The following is a 21,146-nucleotide window of genomic DNA, read 5'->3' on the forward strand; positions in this document are numbered from 1 at the left end:
TTGACAGTCTTTTGAATCTAATTCTTCTTTTGTAAGAAATGAACTGGTTCTGCTTTAGAAACAGAGGAGAAAAAGTGAAATGTGTGAACAGAGATGCTTTAGATGAGATGAAAATATTAGAAAAAAATGGTATTATTTTCAATGATAAAAAAAATAAGATCATAATTATTGCATAAATATTAATTAGTACCATGAAATTCTCTCAAAATACAAAATAAAAAATAAAAAATATTATTGAACAAAATATATTACATTGATTTTAGTGAAAATAAAAATAAGTTACATTTCAGATGTTCAAACTTCAAGCTTTTAAAAGCGATTCAAATTGAAAACTACTTCAAACTTCAGGCTTTTTAAACTGTTTTCTCAAGCAACATAAACATAGATGATTCAGATGAGATGAAAATATTATTCTTTTATAAGAAATGAACTGGTTCTGCGAAACAGAGGAGAAAAAGTGAAATGTGTGAACAGAGATGCTATAGATGAGATGAAAATATTATATATTTTTTATTATTTTCAATGGTAAAAAATTAAATCATAATTATTGCATAAATATTAATTTGTAGCTGATTTCTCAAAGAATTCTTTATGACATCAAGCGTGTTTCACGTCGTCTCTGTCTCTGTGTTGTGGTCCCATATTGCTCAGAGCAATATTGTCTGTGTTCTCTCCTCTACACTGGTGATTGGAGTTATTTACAGATCAACAGAAATAAAAATTAAATTAATACCACTATCATTATATTGGAATATGCTGCTGTAAAGATATTAGACATCAGACATGTTCATTCCTCAGTTCGACCATAGCACACATTTAGAAGCAAAACACACATTTAGAGAAAACTTTGACCTGTGTTCTTTCAGTATAACATCTGCACTGTAATGTTCTCTCAAACATATTTCTTATGCTCATATGTTTAATCAGCAGCAGCACTGAACACTGTTTATGTAAAGAACAGCTCATGTTGAGTCTTACTTTCACCTTCAACTGAATAACCTTACGCTGTCAAATATTCTGATGCTGCGAACTCAGACAAAAGCTTTCATATTTATATGTGATCATATTCATCTATTCACTTCTGCTGAAAGCTAGTATATTTTAGTACCAAACAGTTTTTCATAAGCTAATCATAATTGCTCTTATCTTTCTGTGGATGTTTGGTTTTGTTGTTGAAAAAGAAGACTGGAATACATTCTGCTCAGTCTTCAAGTCTTAAGGTTATATTAGAAGAAATGAAGAATGGTGAGTGTGATTTATCATGTTGTTTCTCTCTTCTCAGGTGTTCACTCATTGCAGCATATGTATGGCTGTGAGCTTCATGATGATGGCACCAAACGAGGATATGCACAGTATGGTTATGATGGAGAGGACTTCATCAGCTTTGATAATAGCTACCTCAGCTGGACTGCTGCTAGTCCTCAAGCTGTCATTACCAAGAACAAATGGGATTCCGAAGAAGCATTTGCAAAACAGCGCAAAAGCATATCTGGAGGATGAGTGCATTGAGTGGATAAAGAAGTATGTGAGATATGGGAAGGACACTCTGGAGAGAAAAGGTAGGAATATCAGTTGCTTTGATAATCATTGCATAGTGAGCACTCATCGTTACAGCATTTACTTTTCAACAAGGAAATAGAACAGTTGTATACACAAAAAGTTGGTTATGTGTGACTATATCTCCTTTACATTACACTCCCTGTCTTTATTCTCTCTGTCTGCATTCACAAACTAAAACATGATGTAAATGCATGCAGGACGTCCAAGAGGTTGTTCGAATCACATTTTGATATTTAAGATATAATTATACATATGTTGTTGTTTGTTGTTGTATATTAACATGCACATCTGGTATTTGTGAGGGATTTTTATCATATAGTAACACTACACCAATTGATTTTCACACAGACATGAGGCCAGGAGAGTGTCAAACCCCTGTTTGAAATAATCCAAAAGATGACTGTTTGTACATGCAAGACCTCTTTGTCAATATGAACACAATCCAGTGCGTTTCAGATTATGAAAGTCCTGTTTATATAAACTCCCTTTGCAATCCAGTTCACTATTTTTGTTAAAAATGATCATTTATGTATTCAAAGCAAAATGTAAGCTCAGAGCAGTTCATTAGAACTGAGAAAGGAAAAATGCTGTAATGTCAATGGAGCTACAGGAGTATAATTATCATTTGGGCTTGGCTTAACACCGGAAAACAAAAACGCTGACAAATGTATGTCAGAACTGTTTTTTAAATAAATATTTATTAAATATTCAAGTCCCTTTGTCATGGAAGCCAGTTTGTAAGACATAAATTAAACTTGCATATTCATAAGAAGTAAAAACATGATGTAAATATAGATCTATAAAAAGGGCTATGATCGGACAGACACGTCATGGGCACTGCACATCTTCTAGGAGGTTTATTTTGATTCTGATGAAGGCGCTTCATTTTATTCTGTTGATCACATTGTTTTTGATCTCTACACGCTGAACCTTTTATTCTCTGATTGAAATTTCGCTGCAGACTCAATCTCAAGTGGGATCGATTGAGGTGTTTGACATCAAAGCCTTTTCATTGTCTGATTGATCATCAATGTGAGTAATAGAGGAATTATTTAGCTGATAGAAATAGCTCTGGATGTGATGCTCGGGACTACAAACAACAGGATAAGAAGAAAGAAATCTATAGCAACCTATTAAGATTTGTTTATTTTTATTTGAATATTTGCAGGACTGTAGCTATTCTCTTTTTTCAATTTCACCTGGTTTTTTGTGTATCTTAATCTCTCCTTCTATATCTTCCTCTCGTCTCTGTCGTCTCTCTCTCTCACCACACACACACACCTCTCTCTATCTCTCTCGCTCTCTATATCTCTGTCTCTCTCTCTTCTCTCTCTCAAACACCACACTCTCTCTCTCTCTCTCTCTTTCCTCTCTGGGTCTTCTCTCTCTGTGCTCTCTCAGTCTCCCTTCAGGTGTCTTTGCTGCAGAAGTCTTCCTCGTCTTCAGTCAAATGTCAAGCCACAGGTTTTTTTTCCCCAGGTGGAGTAACAATCTCCTGGCAGAAGGAAATGGACAAGAAGCATCATGAGGATGTGTTCTTGGGACTTCTTCCAAATGAGGACGGGACCTTCAGAGGACGACACCATCAGATTTCACCTGATGAGCTGAAGCATAACCAGTTCAGCTGTGTGGTGGAGCATCAGGGCAAAAAACCATCAGAAGCATTTGGACAGATGGGTAGATTCACAGATTCACTTATGTAAGCGGTGATTGTCTTGAGTAGATCTTGAACCTTAAAAATGTTCATGGGAAATCATTTTGCTATTGTCAGTCTCTGGATTAGCTCTGCACTAATGTAAGGCAGAATCTCACAATCATACTAGATGCTAGTTTTGTGCTAATTTGCTGAAATCTGAAACCTTACCAGTTTCTAAGATTATCAGAGTCTTAATAAGCTGATGTTTTCATTTGATCTGATTCTTCAGCTTCTGGTCCCAATCGGAATACATTCTTGGTGCTGTTTGCTGGTGTCCTCCTGTTGATTGTCACTGCTAAACGTTGCCTGATATATAGGTCTATCAGAAAAGAAAGTTGCAGGAGAAACTCAAGGACTAGTGACTACACTGTATGTTTTACACATTTGTGCTGCTAATAATTCATCTTTGGGGATTCTCCTGTTTTTCAGGCTTTAAACCTGAAGTCAATCGGTAAGGTCTTTCATATTCTCCATCTGATTATTACTAAAATTTTTTTATTATTTATCCATGATTATATGGTTAATAGTTAATATGTTTATCATTCCTACATTTTTGGCTAAGATGTTACAGTAAATCAGCAAAGTGTAAAAGTTCAAAAAATATATGCACAGGTCTACATTATTTCATTTAAAATAGATACTAACTTAAAAAAGAAATTGGTGCAGGCTGTGTGATGTTAGGCTTTGTACTGTCATGATATTGTAATTTGTGTTTTCTCGTTGTAGCTCTGATGATGGTTTCAAAACAGCGCAGCGTCGTTCAGCAATTTTTGACAAAAAAGATTAAAAGATGTAAGTGTTATTATTATTTTACTGAGTTATTCAATAAAGTTATTAAGACATAACTGTTTCAAGTCATGCGTGGATCAAGTTAAAGTAAGATATAATTATGTTATTTGCAGTTTTAGAGAGATGTTGACCAGACACACGAACAGAGATGATGAGTGCAAGAGATAGAAGTAAAATGGCGCTTATCTGCTGTCATAACTGTTACAACACACAAAACAACTTTCTCTCACACATAGGATCATAGATTTCACAGGACAGGATTTGATTTATATCATGCTTCCATAATTATAATAATCATACACTTATGTTCACTCTTTTGTTTTTCTTTAACTGGATGAACTTGTGCATTGTTAGGATGGACATGTTGATGCTCAGAACTTATATTGTAAAATGTATCTAGTTTCTCTTTGGTGACAAAACCAGAGACAAAACTAAGAACTAGAAGAGACTATTCTGTTGGGATAGCTATGAAAAATATCAGTTTCTTGGGGAAGGCTAAAAAGTCATGGAAAACTATCTTCTGCAAAACTTAAAATAACTTTAACTCTGGATAAATTGTGGAAATTGAAGGCTTCCATCACATGAAATTAGGACAATATGTAGGCCTCATAATTTTATTTCGTTGTATGAGGATTCATTGTGGGCTTTTCTGGTGTTATATAGTTTTTTTGTTTGTTGTTTTATATAACTTTACATAAGTTAATGATAGATTACTACCATAATTATGTTGATAGTTGTAATGATACTGTTAACTGTATAAACCTGTACAGGTACAATAAAACTATAGATATTGTTCGGTTGATTTGAGCGTTACTAAATCTAAATTAAGTTATGTGAATATTTCTGGTACTATTGGTTGCCTTCAAACTCATTGTAATCTTATTTTGATTCTTAATACAATCAAACTCACAAAAAGGGGCAGGGTGGTGAATGTCTATCTTTCTGTTGGTCAAAACAGTATCCCCTATTTTATCAGAATCTATTAATTGAACTTTTGCTTCGAATTCAACCAGAATATTCTAGAATCACGCGAATCTATGATGTTAAAAATGCATGATTCATTCCCAAAGGTTATAAGAACAATTATTCAAAATCAAAATACACAAGTAAATTAAATATATAGGACTGGTATATACCATTTATGGAGCGGTAATCAGTGACTTCCATTTTCAAATTCTTAGTTTACATTACAATTAAAATTTACGGCATTTAGCCAGAACGCTTTTTATCCAAAGCGACTCTACAGTGGCATGCAGGCTAAACATTTTTGTTTAAACTAACATGTGTTCCCTAGAAGGAACAACACAAGACCTTTTGCCGACTACCTACACACTGCTCTAACATGAGCAACAGAAACATGGAAACTGAGTACTTGCTTTATTAAAACGGATTAATTTCATATCACCGGTCACATTCAGACGTTAATTACCTAAAAAATAGACTTTTAACTAGTAGGATACGTTGGAAGAACTCTATTTGTGAACTATGGCAAATACCAAGGAAGCGAACCGATATATATCGCCCCCATTCTGCTCCACCTCCCGCCTTCCCCCCAATCGTGTTATACCTTGTTAAACTACTTTAATAGTAATGTACGTACAATACTTAGACAGCAATTTATTAATCCTAGTTAATGCTAGCGCTGTCACGTGTGGTTGCAGTTAAAGATGAAGATATAATCAGAATAGTCTTTAATTCAAAACTCACTAAGGAAACCAGATATAAAACAAACCAACAACATTCACATGATTGAGACAGGAGCAAGGAACTCTGGACATATATACTAATTAATGAACAATTCAGGTGAAACAGAATGACGACTCGATACAGACACAGGAAAATTAAATAGAGAGAATCAAAAGCTCAGCATGCCTATAAAAGACCTGGTTCACATTCCAACTTCTCACGTAAAGGCAGAGAAAGATCATTTTTAACTGTAAATACACATATTATTTTCAATGTCCTACTCACTGAGTGGTATTGAGTAAAACACATAATTTTATGCAAATAACTAACAATACTATGAGGGTTAACTACTCATTAATAGTCTTGATCACTAATCATGCAAACAATGCTACTAATATATTTTATGAAGAGCTGTTGATGAATCCAGGATCTCCTCCTTTAAACACACGGATCGGAAAAAAAAATGAACAACAAGGAGCATTATATAAAACTATTAATTTTCCCTTTTTCAGTTTTTTTTCATAAAAAATGCCATCATATATAAACCCATGACTAATTTTACTGAAGCAAAAATAATCCTGAAGGCGTAACCAACCTATTTGTTTATCAAAAAGATCACAAAAAAAAAAAAATTGAACATCTGGCTTGGCTTTTAGCGTGAAATTGCAGTTAGTTGTGTTAGGAATACTTATTATTAAATTTGTTCACAATAAATATTCTGCTAAGATTTTATATTCAATATGATTCCTAGCAGAGAAATGTACAGAGTTTGCCATTGTTGTGATTTGAATGTGCTTTTATCAGTTTCTGAAAGCAGGTGTTAGCCATTTGAAAAAGGTGCTGAAAATATATTAATGTTTTTGCAGGTTGTGGAGTATGAATGGACAATAGTGTTGTGGATTTGAGAAACTGTGATTCTTGTCGATTCCTTTTCCAAGCTGTTTACGTTCATCACTGACTGTGTTTATGTAAATGATGTGTGTTTTTTGTATAACCTTGTGTATATTTTACAGTTGAGTGCAATAAGACATGAAAGAGAACTTAGTTAGTATTGATTATAGCTGAGTGCCAGCTGCTTGGTATGCGCAATCTTTTTTTATCTGTCTGCTTTCACGCAAAATAGGCATTTCAAAAATGGTATAATAAATGAGTTGTGGGGTAATATTTTGAGCTGAAACTTCACAGACAAATTCTGGGGACACCTGAGACTCAAATTACATCTTGTAAAAAGGGGCAGAGTAGTTTCCCGTTCCAAAGTTAGCTTTTATTGAAATTTAAAATATTAGTTCATGGTCTATAAAAAAAAACAAAAGCTGGGCAAATAAATGTTTTTTTCATCCCTTATGTATTCACCATTAATCTGTGAATATTGGGGATGATGCACTCACTGCCTATGGATTCATGAAGGTTTCAGCAATACTTCTTTTCAAACTGCACAGTTCCCAGAGAATAACCCAGTGGTGGAACCAATACAAAAATGGGTTAGAATAAGCCACAGAAAATACAGTTCAAATATATAATAAAGAATGCACCAAAAAGGTCTTTGCTTTGATAACAGTTTAATTTTCACTGTCAGATAAATGATCGAGATCAGATCAGAAAATTCCCTTTTTGATTATAGCGGTGGATGTAAACTTGACACGTCTCCTCCTTACACACCTTGATCCAGCCGTCCTCCTGCATGTGGTACACTGAGAGGAGAAAACACATGTGAAGACTTCAGCTCTTGAATATGACACACAAAAACTATTGCAAACAATAGTGTACATTAAAAAACAATGTAGGACCAAGAAATACAAGAGGGTATGTTTGTGTTGGGGTCTTGTTTTACTTACAGAATTATTACAGATTCTGGTGATTTTTTTGAAGCAATAATAGCACGTTACCGGCAGGTCAATAAATTTTACATTTTTATTGTTAACTGTTAGTATTCAGATTCATCTTGCTAGCCAGTTTTAAATTACATGCTGGTACTTACGGGTGGACCACACCACCGGGTAAGCGTCTCTGTGTGATGGCTATTGAGCAATACCACGCCCGGCCCAGCTCATACTCGCCTCCTCCACAGTCCTATCCTCACGATAAACCGCTGTCCTATGACACCATACGCATAACTGTTCCCACAGCAGTGGAGAACATCCGGCCGGAGAGACGTGTGCCATTATCATCCACATAAGTACAGGCCTGGACCCTGATGTGACCGAAGAAAAAACTTCCATATGACCATAACTGAAGATTATGTGTATGCATGATTGTTCCATCAAGATGATTATAAGATATTACTAAAGAGCTTTTATATTTATTTATTTTAGCGCTGTATTGTATAATATACTGATCTAGAGAACACTACCTGAAAATATGTAAATAAGCAAAAAATACGAAAGTAATTGTAAAAAAAATAGAGAGACTTCACCTGTTTGTCCCAGACCGCAGATCATACTCCCCATAGACAGACCCATGCCTCTGTATCCCAGCATAATGTTGACAGCCGCTTGGAGGCCTGCAGACACCTGAGAATCCTCTGCGTGTTACGGTAGTTTTGTAAAGTCTGTTTTTTTAAAACACACAATTAACTTCATATATTAACGAAGAATAGCGGTGCGCTCAAACAGCAACAGGGGTGACATTCTGTTTGCCAAAACAGAACAAGCAAATATGTGACCCTGGACCACAAAACCAGTCTTAAGGGTCAATTTTTAGAAATTGAGATGTATACCATCATCTGTAAAGCGAAATAAATCGCATTGATCTATGGTTTGTTATGAATAGCGACAATATTTAGCTGAGATACAAACATCTGAAGAAACATCTGGAATCTGAGGGTTGCAAAAAAATCTAAATATTGAGAAAATCGCCTTTTAAAAGTTGTCCAAATGAATTCTTAGCAATGCCATATTACTAATCAAAAAGTAAGTTTTGCTGATACATTTATGTAGGAAATTACAAAATATATTCATGGAACATAATCTTTACTTAATATCCTAATGATTTTGGCATAAATTCAGAAAAATTCATAATTTTGGCTGTGGTGGGTATTTTTTTTGGCATATTGCTACAAACATACCCAAGCGACTTAAGACTGGTTTGTGCTCCAGGGTCACACAAAATAAGAACAACAGAACCAATAATATCCTGCAACATTTGAATTTCTTTCATATAAAATAACATAGTGATTGTGGAACCTTTGTGTTGTACAGATGTATGTTTAATATTTGTATATGAGTATATTAATTTGAAAAGAAGATTAAGGGACAGATAGTATAACACTTCTTTTGGTTCATCCAAAAGAGGGGAAGTCATCATTTACCATCATTTATTCATGTTGTTCTAAACTTATGACCATGATAACTTTGTATGAACAGATTTGAAATTTAAACCTGAATACACTCTTAAATCCAAAATCAAATCAAATCAAACACATAGTCCTGCACCTGAATATGCCTACTTCCCTGACATAGTAGGCATAAAACTAGTATGTGAATGAGTAATATGTCCAAATTCACCAGTATTCATGCAAAAATATTGTCAGATGACTATTACCTCAGATGATATCTGAAGTGTGCATCCACTGGATACTTCACTGTCCCATGAGGCCAAGAGAGAGGATTTGTGAGTGACAGTGAGGTGACACAACTGTAACTGTATAATAGGTCAAATGATAATGACAACATGACAAATGCAGTACATCCATATACTCGAATACTACACATTCATATAATACAGAAATAGTTGTGAAGTAAGTACTTAGAAGTACCTACTCAGAGAGAATGTGATTTCACATCAAATATGGTGAACATGATCCTCAAACATCATGACATTAGGTCTTTTGACATGTGAGAAACCAATGAGGTTTAGTATTAGTTGACCCTTGAGGTTTGTTTTGCCATATTTTATGTAATCTGTGTATGCGTGTGTTGAACAATGTTTTGATATGAGACAGAACAAAGACCTAAATTTCAATCTGTTCATCACTTCATACTTTTATGTCCTTTTTGGAGTTTAAAGGTTTCAGATCCTATTGAAATTTTTTTGTAATGACATTTCGAATATAATTCAGCATAATAAGCAGAAGAAAGTTAGTTAAACAATCTCAACAACAGTTGTAAGCGTTTCTTTAACTATTTTAAAAAGGGACAGTTGACCCAACAAATGGAAAATTCTGTCCATTAATTACTCACCCTCAAGTCGTTCCAAAACCCGTAAGACCTAGAGCTCTTTGACCCTACAAGAATACTTTTTGATGCAAAGAAAACAAAAATAACAACTTTGTTCAACAATTCTGCTCCTCTTATTCAGTCTGCTGTGGCTTGCCTCCATTTTGGGGAGTATCACAATGCATGCGTGCATATCCGCTTTGTGTAAACAACATATGCCCGTGTTGATGTAAGCAGCAGCACAATGCGCATGCATTGTTTACATGAAGCAGAAGTGCATGCATGCATCGTGATACTCTCCAAAACGGAGGCAAGCCACAGCAGACTGGATGAGGAGAAGAATTGTTGAACAAAGTTGTTATTTTTGTTTTCTTTGCGTCAAAAAGTATTCTTGTAGGGTCAAAGAGCTCTAGGTCTTACGGGTTTGGAACGACTTGAGGGTGAGTAATTAATGACAGAATTTTCATTTTTGGGTCAACTGTCCCTTTAAAGAGTTAAAGAAACGCTTACACTGTTGTTGAATTGTTTAACTAACTTTCTTCTGCTTATTATGCTGAATTATTTCAATGTCTATACAAAAAAATTTCAATAGGATCTGAAACCTTTAAACTCCAAAAAGGACATAAAAGTATGAAGTGATGAACAGATTGAAATTTAGGTCTTTGTTCTGTCTCATATCAATAACATTCAACAAAACAATACACAGATTACATAAAATATGGCAAAACAAACCTCAAGGGTCAACTACTAATACTAAACCTCATTGGTTTCTCACATGTCAAAAGACCTAATGTCATGATGTTTGAGGATCATGTTCACCATATTTGATGTGAAATCACATTCTCTCTGAGTAGGTACTTCTAAGTACTTACTTCACAACTATTTCTGTATTATATGAATGTGTGTAGTATATGGATGTACTGCATTTGTCATGTTGTCATTATCATTTGACCTATATACAGTTACAGTTGTGTCACCTCACTGTCACTCACAAATCCTCTCTCTTGGCCTCATGGGACAGTGAAGTATCCAGTGGATGCACACTTCAGAATATCATCTGAAGTAATAGGTCATCTGACAAGATTTTGCATGAATACTGTGAATTTGGACATATTACTCATTCACATACTATTTTTAGCCTACTATGTCAGGGAAGTAGGCATATTCAGGTGCACACTATGTGTTGATTTGATTTGATTTGATTTAAGAGTGTATTCAGGTTTAAATTTCAATCTGTTCATACAAAGTGATCATGTCATAAAAGTTTAGAACAACATGAATAAATGATGGTAAATGATGACTTTCCTCTTTGGGATGAACCAAAAGAAGTGTTATACTATCTGTCTTAATCTTCTTTCAAATTAATATACTCATATACAAATATTAAACATACATATGTACACACAAATGTTCCACAATCACTATGTTATTTTATATGAAGAAATTCAAATGTGCAGGATATTATTATGTTCTGTTGATTCTTATTTGTGACCCTGGAGCACAAAACCAGTCTTAAGTCGCTTGGGTATGTTTGTAGCAATAGCCAAAAAAAATAACAACAGCCAAAATTATAAATTTTTCTTTTATGCCAAAAATCATTAGGATATTAAGTAAAGATTATGTTCCATGAATATATTTTGTAAATTTCCTACCATAAATGTATCAAAACTTAATTTTTGATTAGTAATATGCATTCATTTGGACAACTTTAAAGGCGATTTTCTCAATATTTAGATTTTTTTGCACCCTCTGATTGTCTGATCCCACAAAGTTGTATCTCAGCTAAATATTGTCCTATCATAACAAACCATAGATCAATGGATTTATTCAGCTTTCAGATGATGTATACATCTCAATTTCTAAAAATTGACCCTTAAGACTGGTTTTGTGGTCCAGGGTCACATATTTGCTTGTTCTGTTTTGGCAAACAGAATGTCACCCTGTTGCTGTTTGAGCCACCGCTATTCTTCGTTAATATATGAAGTAATTGTGTGTTTTAAAAACAGACTTTACAAACTACGTAACAAGCAGAGGATCTCCGTGTCTGCAGCCTCCAAGCTGCTGTGCAACATGATGCTGGGATACAGAGGCATGGGTCTGTCTATGGGGGAGTATGATCTGCGGCGGGCTTGGGAACAAAACAGGTGAAGTCTCTATGTTTTTTACAATTACTTTCGTATTTTTTGCTTATTTACATATTTTCAGAGTGTTCTCAGTCAAGTATATTATACAATACAGCAATAAAATAAATATAAAGCTCTTAGTAATATCTTATAATCATCTTGTGGAACAATCATGCATACACATAATCTTCAGTTATGTTCATATGAAGTTTTCGGTCACATCAGGGTCCAGGCCTGTACTATGTGGATGATAATGGCACACGTCTCTCCGGCCGGATGTTCTCCACTGGCTGTGGGAAACAGTTTCATGCGTATGGTGTCATAGACAGCGGTTATCGTGAGGATATGACTGTGGAGGAGGCGTATGAGCTGGGCCGGCGTGGTATTGCTCATGCCACCACACAGAGACAGCTTACCTCCGGTGGCGTGGTCAACCGTAAGTACCAGCAATGTATTTAAAACTGGCTAGCAATGAATCTGAATCTTAACATTAAAATAAAAATGTAAAATTATTGACCTGCAGTAACGTGCTATTATGCTTCAACCAGAATCTGTAAGAATTCTGTAAGAAAAACAAGAACCCCAACACAAAAAATAACCCTCTTTGTATTTCTGTCCTACATTGTTTTTTTAATGTACACTATTGTTGCATAGTTTTTGTGTGTCATATTCAAGAGCTGAAGTCTTCACATGTGTTTTCTCCTCTCAGTGTACCACATGCAGGAGGACGGCTGGATCAAGGTGTGTAAGGAGGACGTGTCAGAGTTAATCCACCGCTATAAGAAGGGAATGTTCTGATCTGACCTCTCATTTATCTGACAGTGAAAAATTAAACTGTTATCAAATCAAAGACGCTTTTGGTGCATTCTTTATTATATATTTGAACTGTATTTTCTGTGCTTATTCTACCCATTTTTGTATGTGGTTCCAACTGGGTTATTCTCTGGGAACTGTGCAGTTTGAAAAGAGTATTGCTGAACCTTCATGAAATCCATAGGCAGTGAGTGCATCATCCCCAATATTCAGATTAATGGTGAATACATAAGGGATGCACAGCTTTTGTTTTTTTTATAGACCATGAACTAATATTTTAATTTCAATAAAAGCTAACTTTGAAGGGAAACTATTCTGCCCCTTTTTTTTACAAGATGTAATTTTAGTCTCAGGTGTCCCCAGAATTTGTCTGTGAAGTTTCAGCTCAAAATACCCCACAAATCATTTATTATACCATTTTGAAATGCCTATTTTGCGTGAAAGCAGACAGAAAAAAAGAGTGCGCACAAAGCAGCTGTCACTCAGCATATCAATACTAAACTAAGTTCTCTTTCATGTCTTATTGCACTCAAACTGTAAAATATAGACAAGGTTATACAAAAAACACACATCATTTACATAAACACAGTCAGTTATGAACGTAAAACAGCTGGGAAAGGAATCACAAGAATCACATTTCTCAAAATCCACAAACACTATTGTCATTAATACTCCACAACCTGCAAAACATTATATATTTTCAGCACATTTTTCAAATGCTAACACACTGCTTTCAAACGATGAAAAGCACATTCAAATCACAACAATGGCAAACTCTGTACATTTCTGCAGGAATCATATTGAAATATAAAATCTTAGCAGAATATTTATTGTGAAATTTAATAATAAGTATTCCTAACACAACTAACTGCAATTTCAGCTAAAAGCCAAAGCCAGATGTTCAAATTTTTTTTTTTTGTGATCTTTTTGATAAACAAATAGGATGGACGCCTTCAGGATTATTATTGCTTCAGGAAATTAGTCATGGTTTTATTATATTTCATTTTTATGAAAAAAAAATGAAAAAAGGTAAAAGTTAATAGTTTATATAATGCTCCTTGTTGTTAATGTTTTTTCGATCCGTGTGTTAAAGGAGTAGAATCCTGGATTCATCACAGCCTTCATAAAATATATTTATTATCTGTTTGCATGATTATTGATCAAGATATTAATTAGTATTTAACCTCATAGATTGTTAGTTGATTGAATAAAATTATTGTTTACCATACACCAGTGAGTAGACATTGAAAATATATGTGTATTTACAGTAATATCTTTCTCTCCTTTAGTGAGAAGTTGGAATGTGTAACTAGGTCTTTTATACATGCTGACTTTTGATTCTCTCCATTTAATTTTCCTGTGCTGGATCGATTAGTCATTCTGCTTCACCTGAATTGTTTCAATTAATTATTAATTATTCCAGAGTTCCTTGCTTCCTGTCTCAATCAGTGTGAAGGTGTTGTGTTATCTGGTTTCCTTAGTGAGTTTTGAATTAAAGACTATTCTGATTATATCTTCATCTTAAACTGCAACCACACGTGACAGCGCAGCATTAACTAAGATTAATAAATGCTGTCTAAGTATTGTACGTAAATTAATATAAAGTAGTTAACAAGGTATAACACGATTAAGGTATACAAATATATAATATCGTTTCATTACCTTGGTATTTGACATAGTTCAAAATAGAGACCAAACTTATTACTAGTTAAAGGCATTTTTTTAGGTATTAACAGTCTGAATGTGACAGTGATATGAATTAGTCGTTTTAATAAAAGTACTAAGTTTCCATGTTCCTGTGGCTCAGTGGTAGAGCATTGTAGTTAGCGGCGCAAAAGGTCGTGGGTTCGATTACCAGGGAACACATGTTAGGTAAAAAAAAAATGTTAGCCTGAATGCACTGTAAGTCGCTTTGGATAAAAGTGTCTGCTAAATGCATAAATGTAAATGTAATGTAAACTAAGAATTTGAAAATGGACAAGTCACTGATTACAGCTCAATAAATGTATATAAAGTACTATATATTAATTTCTTGTGTAATTTTGATTTTGAATAATATTTCTTATAACCTTTGGGAATGAATCATGCATTTTAACATCATAGATCCGTGATTCTAGAATATTCTGTTGAATTCGAAGCAAAAGTTCATTAATAGATTCTGATAAAATATGGATACTGTTTTGACAACAGAAAGATAGACATTCACCACCTGCCCCTTTTTGTGAAGTTTATTTATTAAGAATCAAAATAAGATTACAATGATTTGAAGGCAACCAGAATATACAAAAATATTCACATAACTTAATTTAGATTTAGTAACCTCAAATCAAGAAAAATATCTATAGTTTACTGTACTGTACAGGTTTAACAGTACAGTATCATTACAACAATCAACATAATTATGTAGTATCTAAATTAACTTATGTAAATTATATAAAACAAACAAACAAAAAACTATATAAACAGAAAAAGCCCAATAATCCCATACAAGAAATAAAATATGAGGCCTACATATTGTCTAATTTCATTGATGGAAGCTCAATTCCACAATTCTATCCAGAGTTAAAGTTTATTTAAGTAGTTTGCAGAAGAAGATAGTTTTCCATGACTTTTTAGCCTTCCCCTGATTTATTTCATATATTCCACAGAAATAGTCTCTCTATATTCTTAGTTTTCTCTGGTTTTGTCACCAAAGAGAAACATATACATTTTACAATTAAGTTCTGAGATCAACATGTCATCCTAAAATGAACAAGTTCATCCAGTTAAAGAAAAACAAAAGATGAACATAAAGTGTATGATTATATAATTATGGAAGCATGATATAAATCAATCCTGTCACTGAAATCTATGATCCTATGTGTGAGAGAAAGTGTGTGTTTGTGTGTTATAAACAAGATGGACAGCAGGATAAGCTCATTTTTACTTCATCTCTTGCACTCATCTGGTCAACATCTCCTAAAATGCAAAAACATATTATATTTAATTGATTTCACATGACTGAAACAGTTGCAATAATGAATAATAATTAAAAAATAATAATACACTTACATCTTTATGCTTTTGTATCTGAACGAGCTGAGCTGTTTGAACCATCATCAGAGGCTACAACAGAAAACACAAATTACAATATCATGACAGTACAGCTACATCACACAGCTGCACAATTTCTTTTTTATTAGATCTATTTAAAGAAAATAATGTAGACCTGTGCATATATTTCGACTTACACTTTGATTTTACTGTACATTACCAAAAATGTAGGAATATAAACATATTACTATTAACCATATCATGATAAATAAATTCATAAATATCAGATGGAAAATATGAAAGACTTACCATTGACAGGTTTAAAGCCTAAAAAAACAGAAATCCACAAAGATGAAATATTAGCACACAAATGTGTAAAACATACAGTGTAGTCAATAGTCTGAGTTTCTCTCACCTTTCTTTCTCTGATAGATCTTATATCCAGCAACAGCAGTGACAATCAACAGGAGGACACCAGCAACAGCACCAAGAATGATGCCGATGGGGACAGAAGCTGAAGAATCAGATCAAATGAAAACATCAGCTTATTAAAGACTCTGATAATCTTAGAAACTGGTAAGGTTTCAGATTTCAGCAAATACAAAAACAGCATCTATGATTGTGATATCTGCAGTACATTAGTGCAGACTAATCAGAGACTGACAATAGCAAATGATTTCCATTAACATTTTTATGTTTCAAGATCTACTCAAGACAATCACGCTTACAATAGTGAATTAGGATCTTACCATCTGTCAGAATGCTTCTGATGGTTTTGCCCTGATGCTCCACCACACAGCTGAACTGGTTCTTCTTCAGCTCATCAGGTGAAACTCTGATGGTGCTCGTCCTCTGAAAGGTCCCGTCCTCATTTGGAAGAAGTTCACCAAGATACACATCCTCGTGATGCTCTTGTCCATTTTTCTGCCAGGAGATTGTTACTCCACTGGGGAAAAAACCTGTGGCATGACATTTGACTGAAGACGAGGAAGACTTCTGCAGCAGAGACACCTGAGGAGAGACTGAGAGAGAGAGAGAGAGAGAGAGAGAGAGAGAGAGAGAGAGAGAGAGAGTGAAATTGAAAGAGAAAATTAGCCACAGTCTGCAACATTCAAATAAAAGAAAGCAAATCTATGAAGTTGCTAAATATTTCTTCTCATTATCTGTTGTTGTAGTCCTGAGATCACATCCAGAGCTTTTATCAGCCAAATAATCAGTTATTAATCAGACTGATGACTCAGTCAGATTGAAAATCTTTGATGTAAACACCTCAATCGATCCAACTGAGATCGATCTGAAGGAAATTTCAATCAGAATAATAAAAGGTGTGGTGTAGACCTAAAATAATCTGATCAAATAAACCTTGTGAAGATGTGCAGTGCCATGAATCGTCTGTCTATCAGAGCCCTTTATAGATCTATTTACATATGTTTTACTTCTTATGAATGTGCATGTTTATTTATGCCTTACGAATTTGTCAGTGAAGAAGACTGAATATTTAATAAATATTTCCTAAAAAAAGAGCTCTTCTGACTTATTTGTCAGCTTTTCTTTTAGGTGTCATCAAGGCAAAAATGACAATTATACTCCTGTAGCTCCAGTGACATTACAGCATTTCTTTTGCCAGTTCTGATGCACTGCGCATGAGCAGACATTTTGTTTGGGTACATAAATGAACATTTAAATGTAAATGTGAACTGGATTGCAAAGGGTTTATATAAACAGAACTTTCAGAATCTGAAACTGATTGGATTTGTTCATATTGACAAAAATTATTGCATGTAAACATATCCATCTTTTGGATTATTCTAATAGGGTTTGACACTCTCCTGGCCTCATGTCTGTGTGAAAATCAGTTGGTGTAGTCAGTGGCACCCCCAGAAAATTTTAATAGGGGTGGCCAGATGAGGCCACAGTAAATTTGGGGGTGGCACACCAAAATAAAGAAATAAAAAATAAAATAATTAAAAGTTCCACTTAATGTGTGTTATACACATATTTACTTTTGTTTCTGGTTAATGTAATAATATTATTTTAATTAGCAATTAATTACTTACTCTTTAAATAGTATAGGTCTTTTAAATAATTATACATCAGCAAATATATGTACAAATTTTTTTGTGTGCACCATCTTTTAGGTCAAATTCTTGCATTTGGGCTGTTACCAAGCAAATGCAATCAGTATCAACAAAATAGATCTTTGCAATGCAGAGAAAACACAGAAGCTGCATCCGAAGTGCCATTTAGGTGTTTTTACACACTGTTTAATGCAGCTCTGTGGAACATGGAATACTTTAACCTGCAGTTACAAATTAATAAATAATGTTTTGATATTTTAAACATAAAACATTGAAAACTGATGTTTGAAATTATTTTAAAATGGTAACTTAAATGTGAACTTAAAACCGCCAAGTTGGTGGCAGCGAGTCACTGTTAATAAGTGAGTCATTGCGATTGAACCGAATCATTTAAATGGTTGATTCATTCAGGAACAAAACACCATCATGTTGCTCAGATATGCAAAACAGTGGCTGTGTTTGGAATCATTTTTGTTTTTAGAAATAGAGCAAAAACAGCTAATATGGTGTCTAAAACGTAAGTCTCTTAATATTAACTTTTTGTTTATTGAACTGTTGTATAAAAATCAATATCACATTTGTAATTATGATGACTTTTGGAGAAAAACGTCACTCTTCGTGTGATAGGAACTATATGAAATTATATAAATCTATAAATTTTCTGCCCCATATCTTGAAAAATGTGATAATTCTAAATTTCCAGTGAAAGAACGCACTAAAAATGCGTACGCGCACTAGTCTAAACCGTATGTATGCGCAGATTGCGCACTCTGTAAGTGTTTTGTTTGCTTTTCGCAATATAGTTAAAACCACACATATACAGCACATCAATACCATGGTAAAAATGTAACTATATGGTTTTTATTTTGTATTTATATGAAAGACAGTGGTAGCCTATATACATAAATGCGCAAACACTAATCACAAACAATATTGTAAAATATATTCTATTACTCCTTTAATACATTTAATATATGTCTATTAAATAAAATTCGATATGAATATCCCATATGACATTTATGACACAACGCATGGTGCAGTTAACGTTAGTGTTACTACAGTAAATCCGTGGTAAATTTGTAGATTGAAAAGCCTTCTGACTATATCGTCCTTGCATACGTTTCTCCTGTTTGTCAGCGCTGTTTCATCTGGATTTAAACTAGTTTAAATAACATTTGTGTTCTTCGCTGAATTCAAGCGCTTCACATCAGATCTCACAGCAATGTAGTGGCACATGACCGAGACTCATCAGCGGGAGCGAGCTCGCCTCGTGCTGCGCTGCCATTTGAATTCTGAGCCGAGTGAATAGCGCGATTATCTTCATATCGTTTTATTGACCAGCCCTAATTCAACACTGTAAAAACTTTACTGAGTACCTTTTACATAGCCAGAAAAGTTAACTGAGAACACACAATCATGTATTTAGTATAAGTAATTATTATGTGGCCTGTCTTTCCAAAACGTGCAGGTGCTCTCAAGTGATCGATTCAGTCCTGCGTTTTGCCCGAGCGGCAAACTCGCGCGCTCTCTCTTGAAGCCAATAAGGAAGTGACTAAAACTGCAATTCATCGACTGGCCGCTTAAGGCTGTCTGCAAAAGGGAGTCAGTCCCATAGACTCCCCATGTTAAAATGCCCAACTTTACAGCAAAAAAAAACATGTTTACAGCCTGGTTCAAAAGCCTGGTGATTTTGGTCTATATAGCTAATTTTGCCCTTCATGACAACTGTAAGGGGGTGAATTTTTTTATAACTTATCCGTTTAAATTATATTAAGCCTTAAAGTTCTGCATAATTAAGGGCGTGGCCACTTGAGTGACAGGTGGATTGCGCTGTTGAGAATGCCGTTGCGCTAGGTGGTGTGGCTTTGCCCATTTTCGATTTTCCGGGAGAGTCGCGCGGTGACGCGCTGCCGAGATGGCAACGGCCCGCTCTGCACACTTTGAGCAAAGAGTATAGAAGTTTGAGCTTCAAAACCGCTCTTCAGGAGTCTATGGGTGACGTCACGGACACTACGTCCATATTTTTATACAGTCTATGGTTTTGCCCAATGGAATTACGGGACGGGGGAGGGCGAGGGGGAAGGGCAGCTAATCTGGTGACGCCAATCTGCAATCTTTTTTGGTGGCTGCAGCCGGTGCTGCATTTATTTATTTATTATTATTATTATTATTATTATTATTTATTTATTTTTTTTTTTCACTTCTTAAACCATTGTGAATTAATAGTATCCACTGCAAATCAGCCTAGGGGTGGTCAGAGTTTATACAGTGGTGGCCGTCCCTTGGAGGCGCCCCTGGGTGTAGTGTTACTATATGATAAAAATCCCTCACAAATACCAGCTATGCATGGTAATATACAACAACAAACAACAACATATGTATAATTATATCTTAAATATCAAAATGTGATTCGAACACCCTCTTGACATCCTGCATGCATTTACATCATGTTTTAGTTTTTAAGCAAGTGAATGCAGACAGAGAATAAAGACAGAGAGTGTAAAGGAGATATAGTAACACATAACCAAACTTTTTGTTATGTACATCTGTTCTATTTCCTGGTGAAAAGGTAAATGCTGTAACGATGAGTGCTCACTATGCAGTGATTATCAAAGCAACTGATATTCCTACCTTTTCTCTCCAGACCCACATCCCAAAAACTCACACACCCACTCAACCAATCAATTCACCAGATATCCATACATCATTACCAGTATTCTGCAAACTGTCTTTCTTTAGTCTCCCATTTGTTCTTGGTAATGACAGCTTGAGGATTAGCAGCAGTCCAGGTGAGGGTGCTCTTATCCAGACTGACAAAGTCCTCTCCATCATAACCATACTGATAGTATCCTCGTTTGGTGCCATCATCATCCAGCTCACAGCCGTACATCAGCTGCCATGAGTGAACTCCTGAGAAGAGAGAAACAACATGATAAATCACACTCACCATTCTTCATTTCTTCTAATATAACCTTAAGACTTGAAGACTGAGCAGAATGTATTCCAGTCTTCTTTTTCAACAACAAAACCAAACATCCACAGAAAGATAAGAGCAATTATGATTAGCTTATAAAATTGGTTGGTACTAAAATATACTAGTATTGAGGAGAAGTGAATAGATTAATATGATCACATATAAACATGAAAGCTTTTGTCTGAGTTCACAGCATCAGAATATTTGACAGCAGAAGGTTATTCAGTTGAGGTGAAAGTA

The 21,146-nt window shown here is 34.7% G+C and overlaps 2 protein-coding genes and 1 pseudogene across 2 annotated transcripts; 2 read left to right on the forward strand and 1 right to left on the reverse strand.

Annotated features, from left to right (window-relative positions):
• Positions 1 to 1,200: 1,200 nt before the first annotated feature.
• Positions 1,201 to 12,033, forward strand: LOC122148718 (annotated as a pseudogene).
• Positions 12,034 to 12,204: 171 nt separating this feature from the next.
• On the forward strand, positions 12,205 to 13,413 carry LOC122148763 (proteasome subunit beta type-8-like). The gene is made up of 2 exons (XM_042776169.1): positions 12,205 to 12,444; positions 12,718 to 13,413. Exons 1-2 carry the CDS (start codon positions 12,285 to 12,287, stop codon positions 12,804 to 12,806), a joined length of 249 nt encoding a protein of 82 aa, XP_042632103.1. The 5' UTR covers positions 12,205 to 12,284; the 3' UTR covers positions 12,807 to 13,413.
• A 1,993-nt stretch (positions 13,414 to 15,406) lies between these two features.
• LOC109111465 (class I histocompatibility antigen, F10 alpha chain-like) lies at positions 15,407 to 20,897 on the reverse strand. Its single transcript, XM_042776168.1, is given in 6 exon segments — positions 15,407 to 15,779; positions 15,873 to 15,926; positions 16,164 to 16,181; positions 16,270 to 16,368; positions 16,604 to 16,876; positions 20,564 to 20,897. Coding segments are annotated over 5 exon segments (759 nt in total). The 5' UTR covers positions 20,883 to 20,897; the 3' UTR covers positions 15,407 to 15,779; positions 15,873 to 15,876.
• Positions 20,898 to 21,146: the final 249 nt, after the last annotated feature.

This window comes from Cyprinus carpio, chromosome A19 (genome assembly GCF_018340385.1).
Source record: "Cyprinus carpio isolate SPL01 chromosome A19, ASM1834038v1, whole genome shotgun sequence".
Taxonomy (NCBI): domain Eukaryota; kingdom Metazoa; phylum Chordata; class Actinopteri; order Cypriniformes; family Cyprinidae; genus Cyprinus; species Cyprinus carpio.

Excerpts from the sequence above, each read along its gene's own strand:
- LOC122148763 (XM_042776169.1), top strand. The coding sequence starts at position 12,285 with ATGTTCTCCACTGGCTGTGGGAAACAGTTTCATGCGTATGGTGTCATA. Across the intron at positions 12,445-12,717 it reads CTCCGGTGGCGTGGTCAACC|TGTACCACATGCAGGAGGAC; the intron begins GTAAGTACCAGC and ends TTCTCCTCTCAG.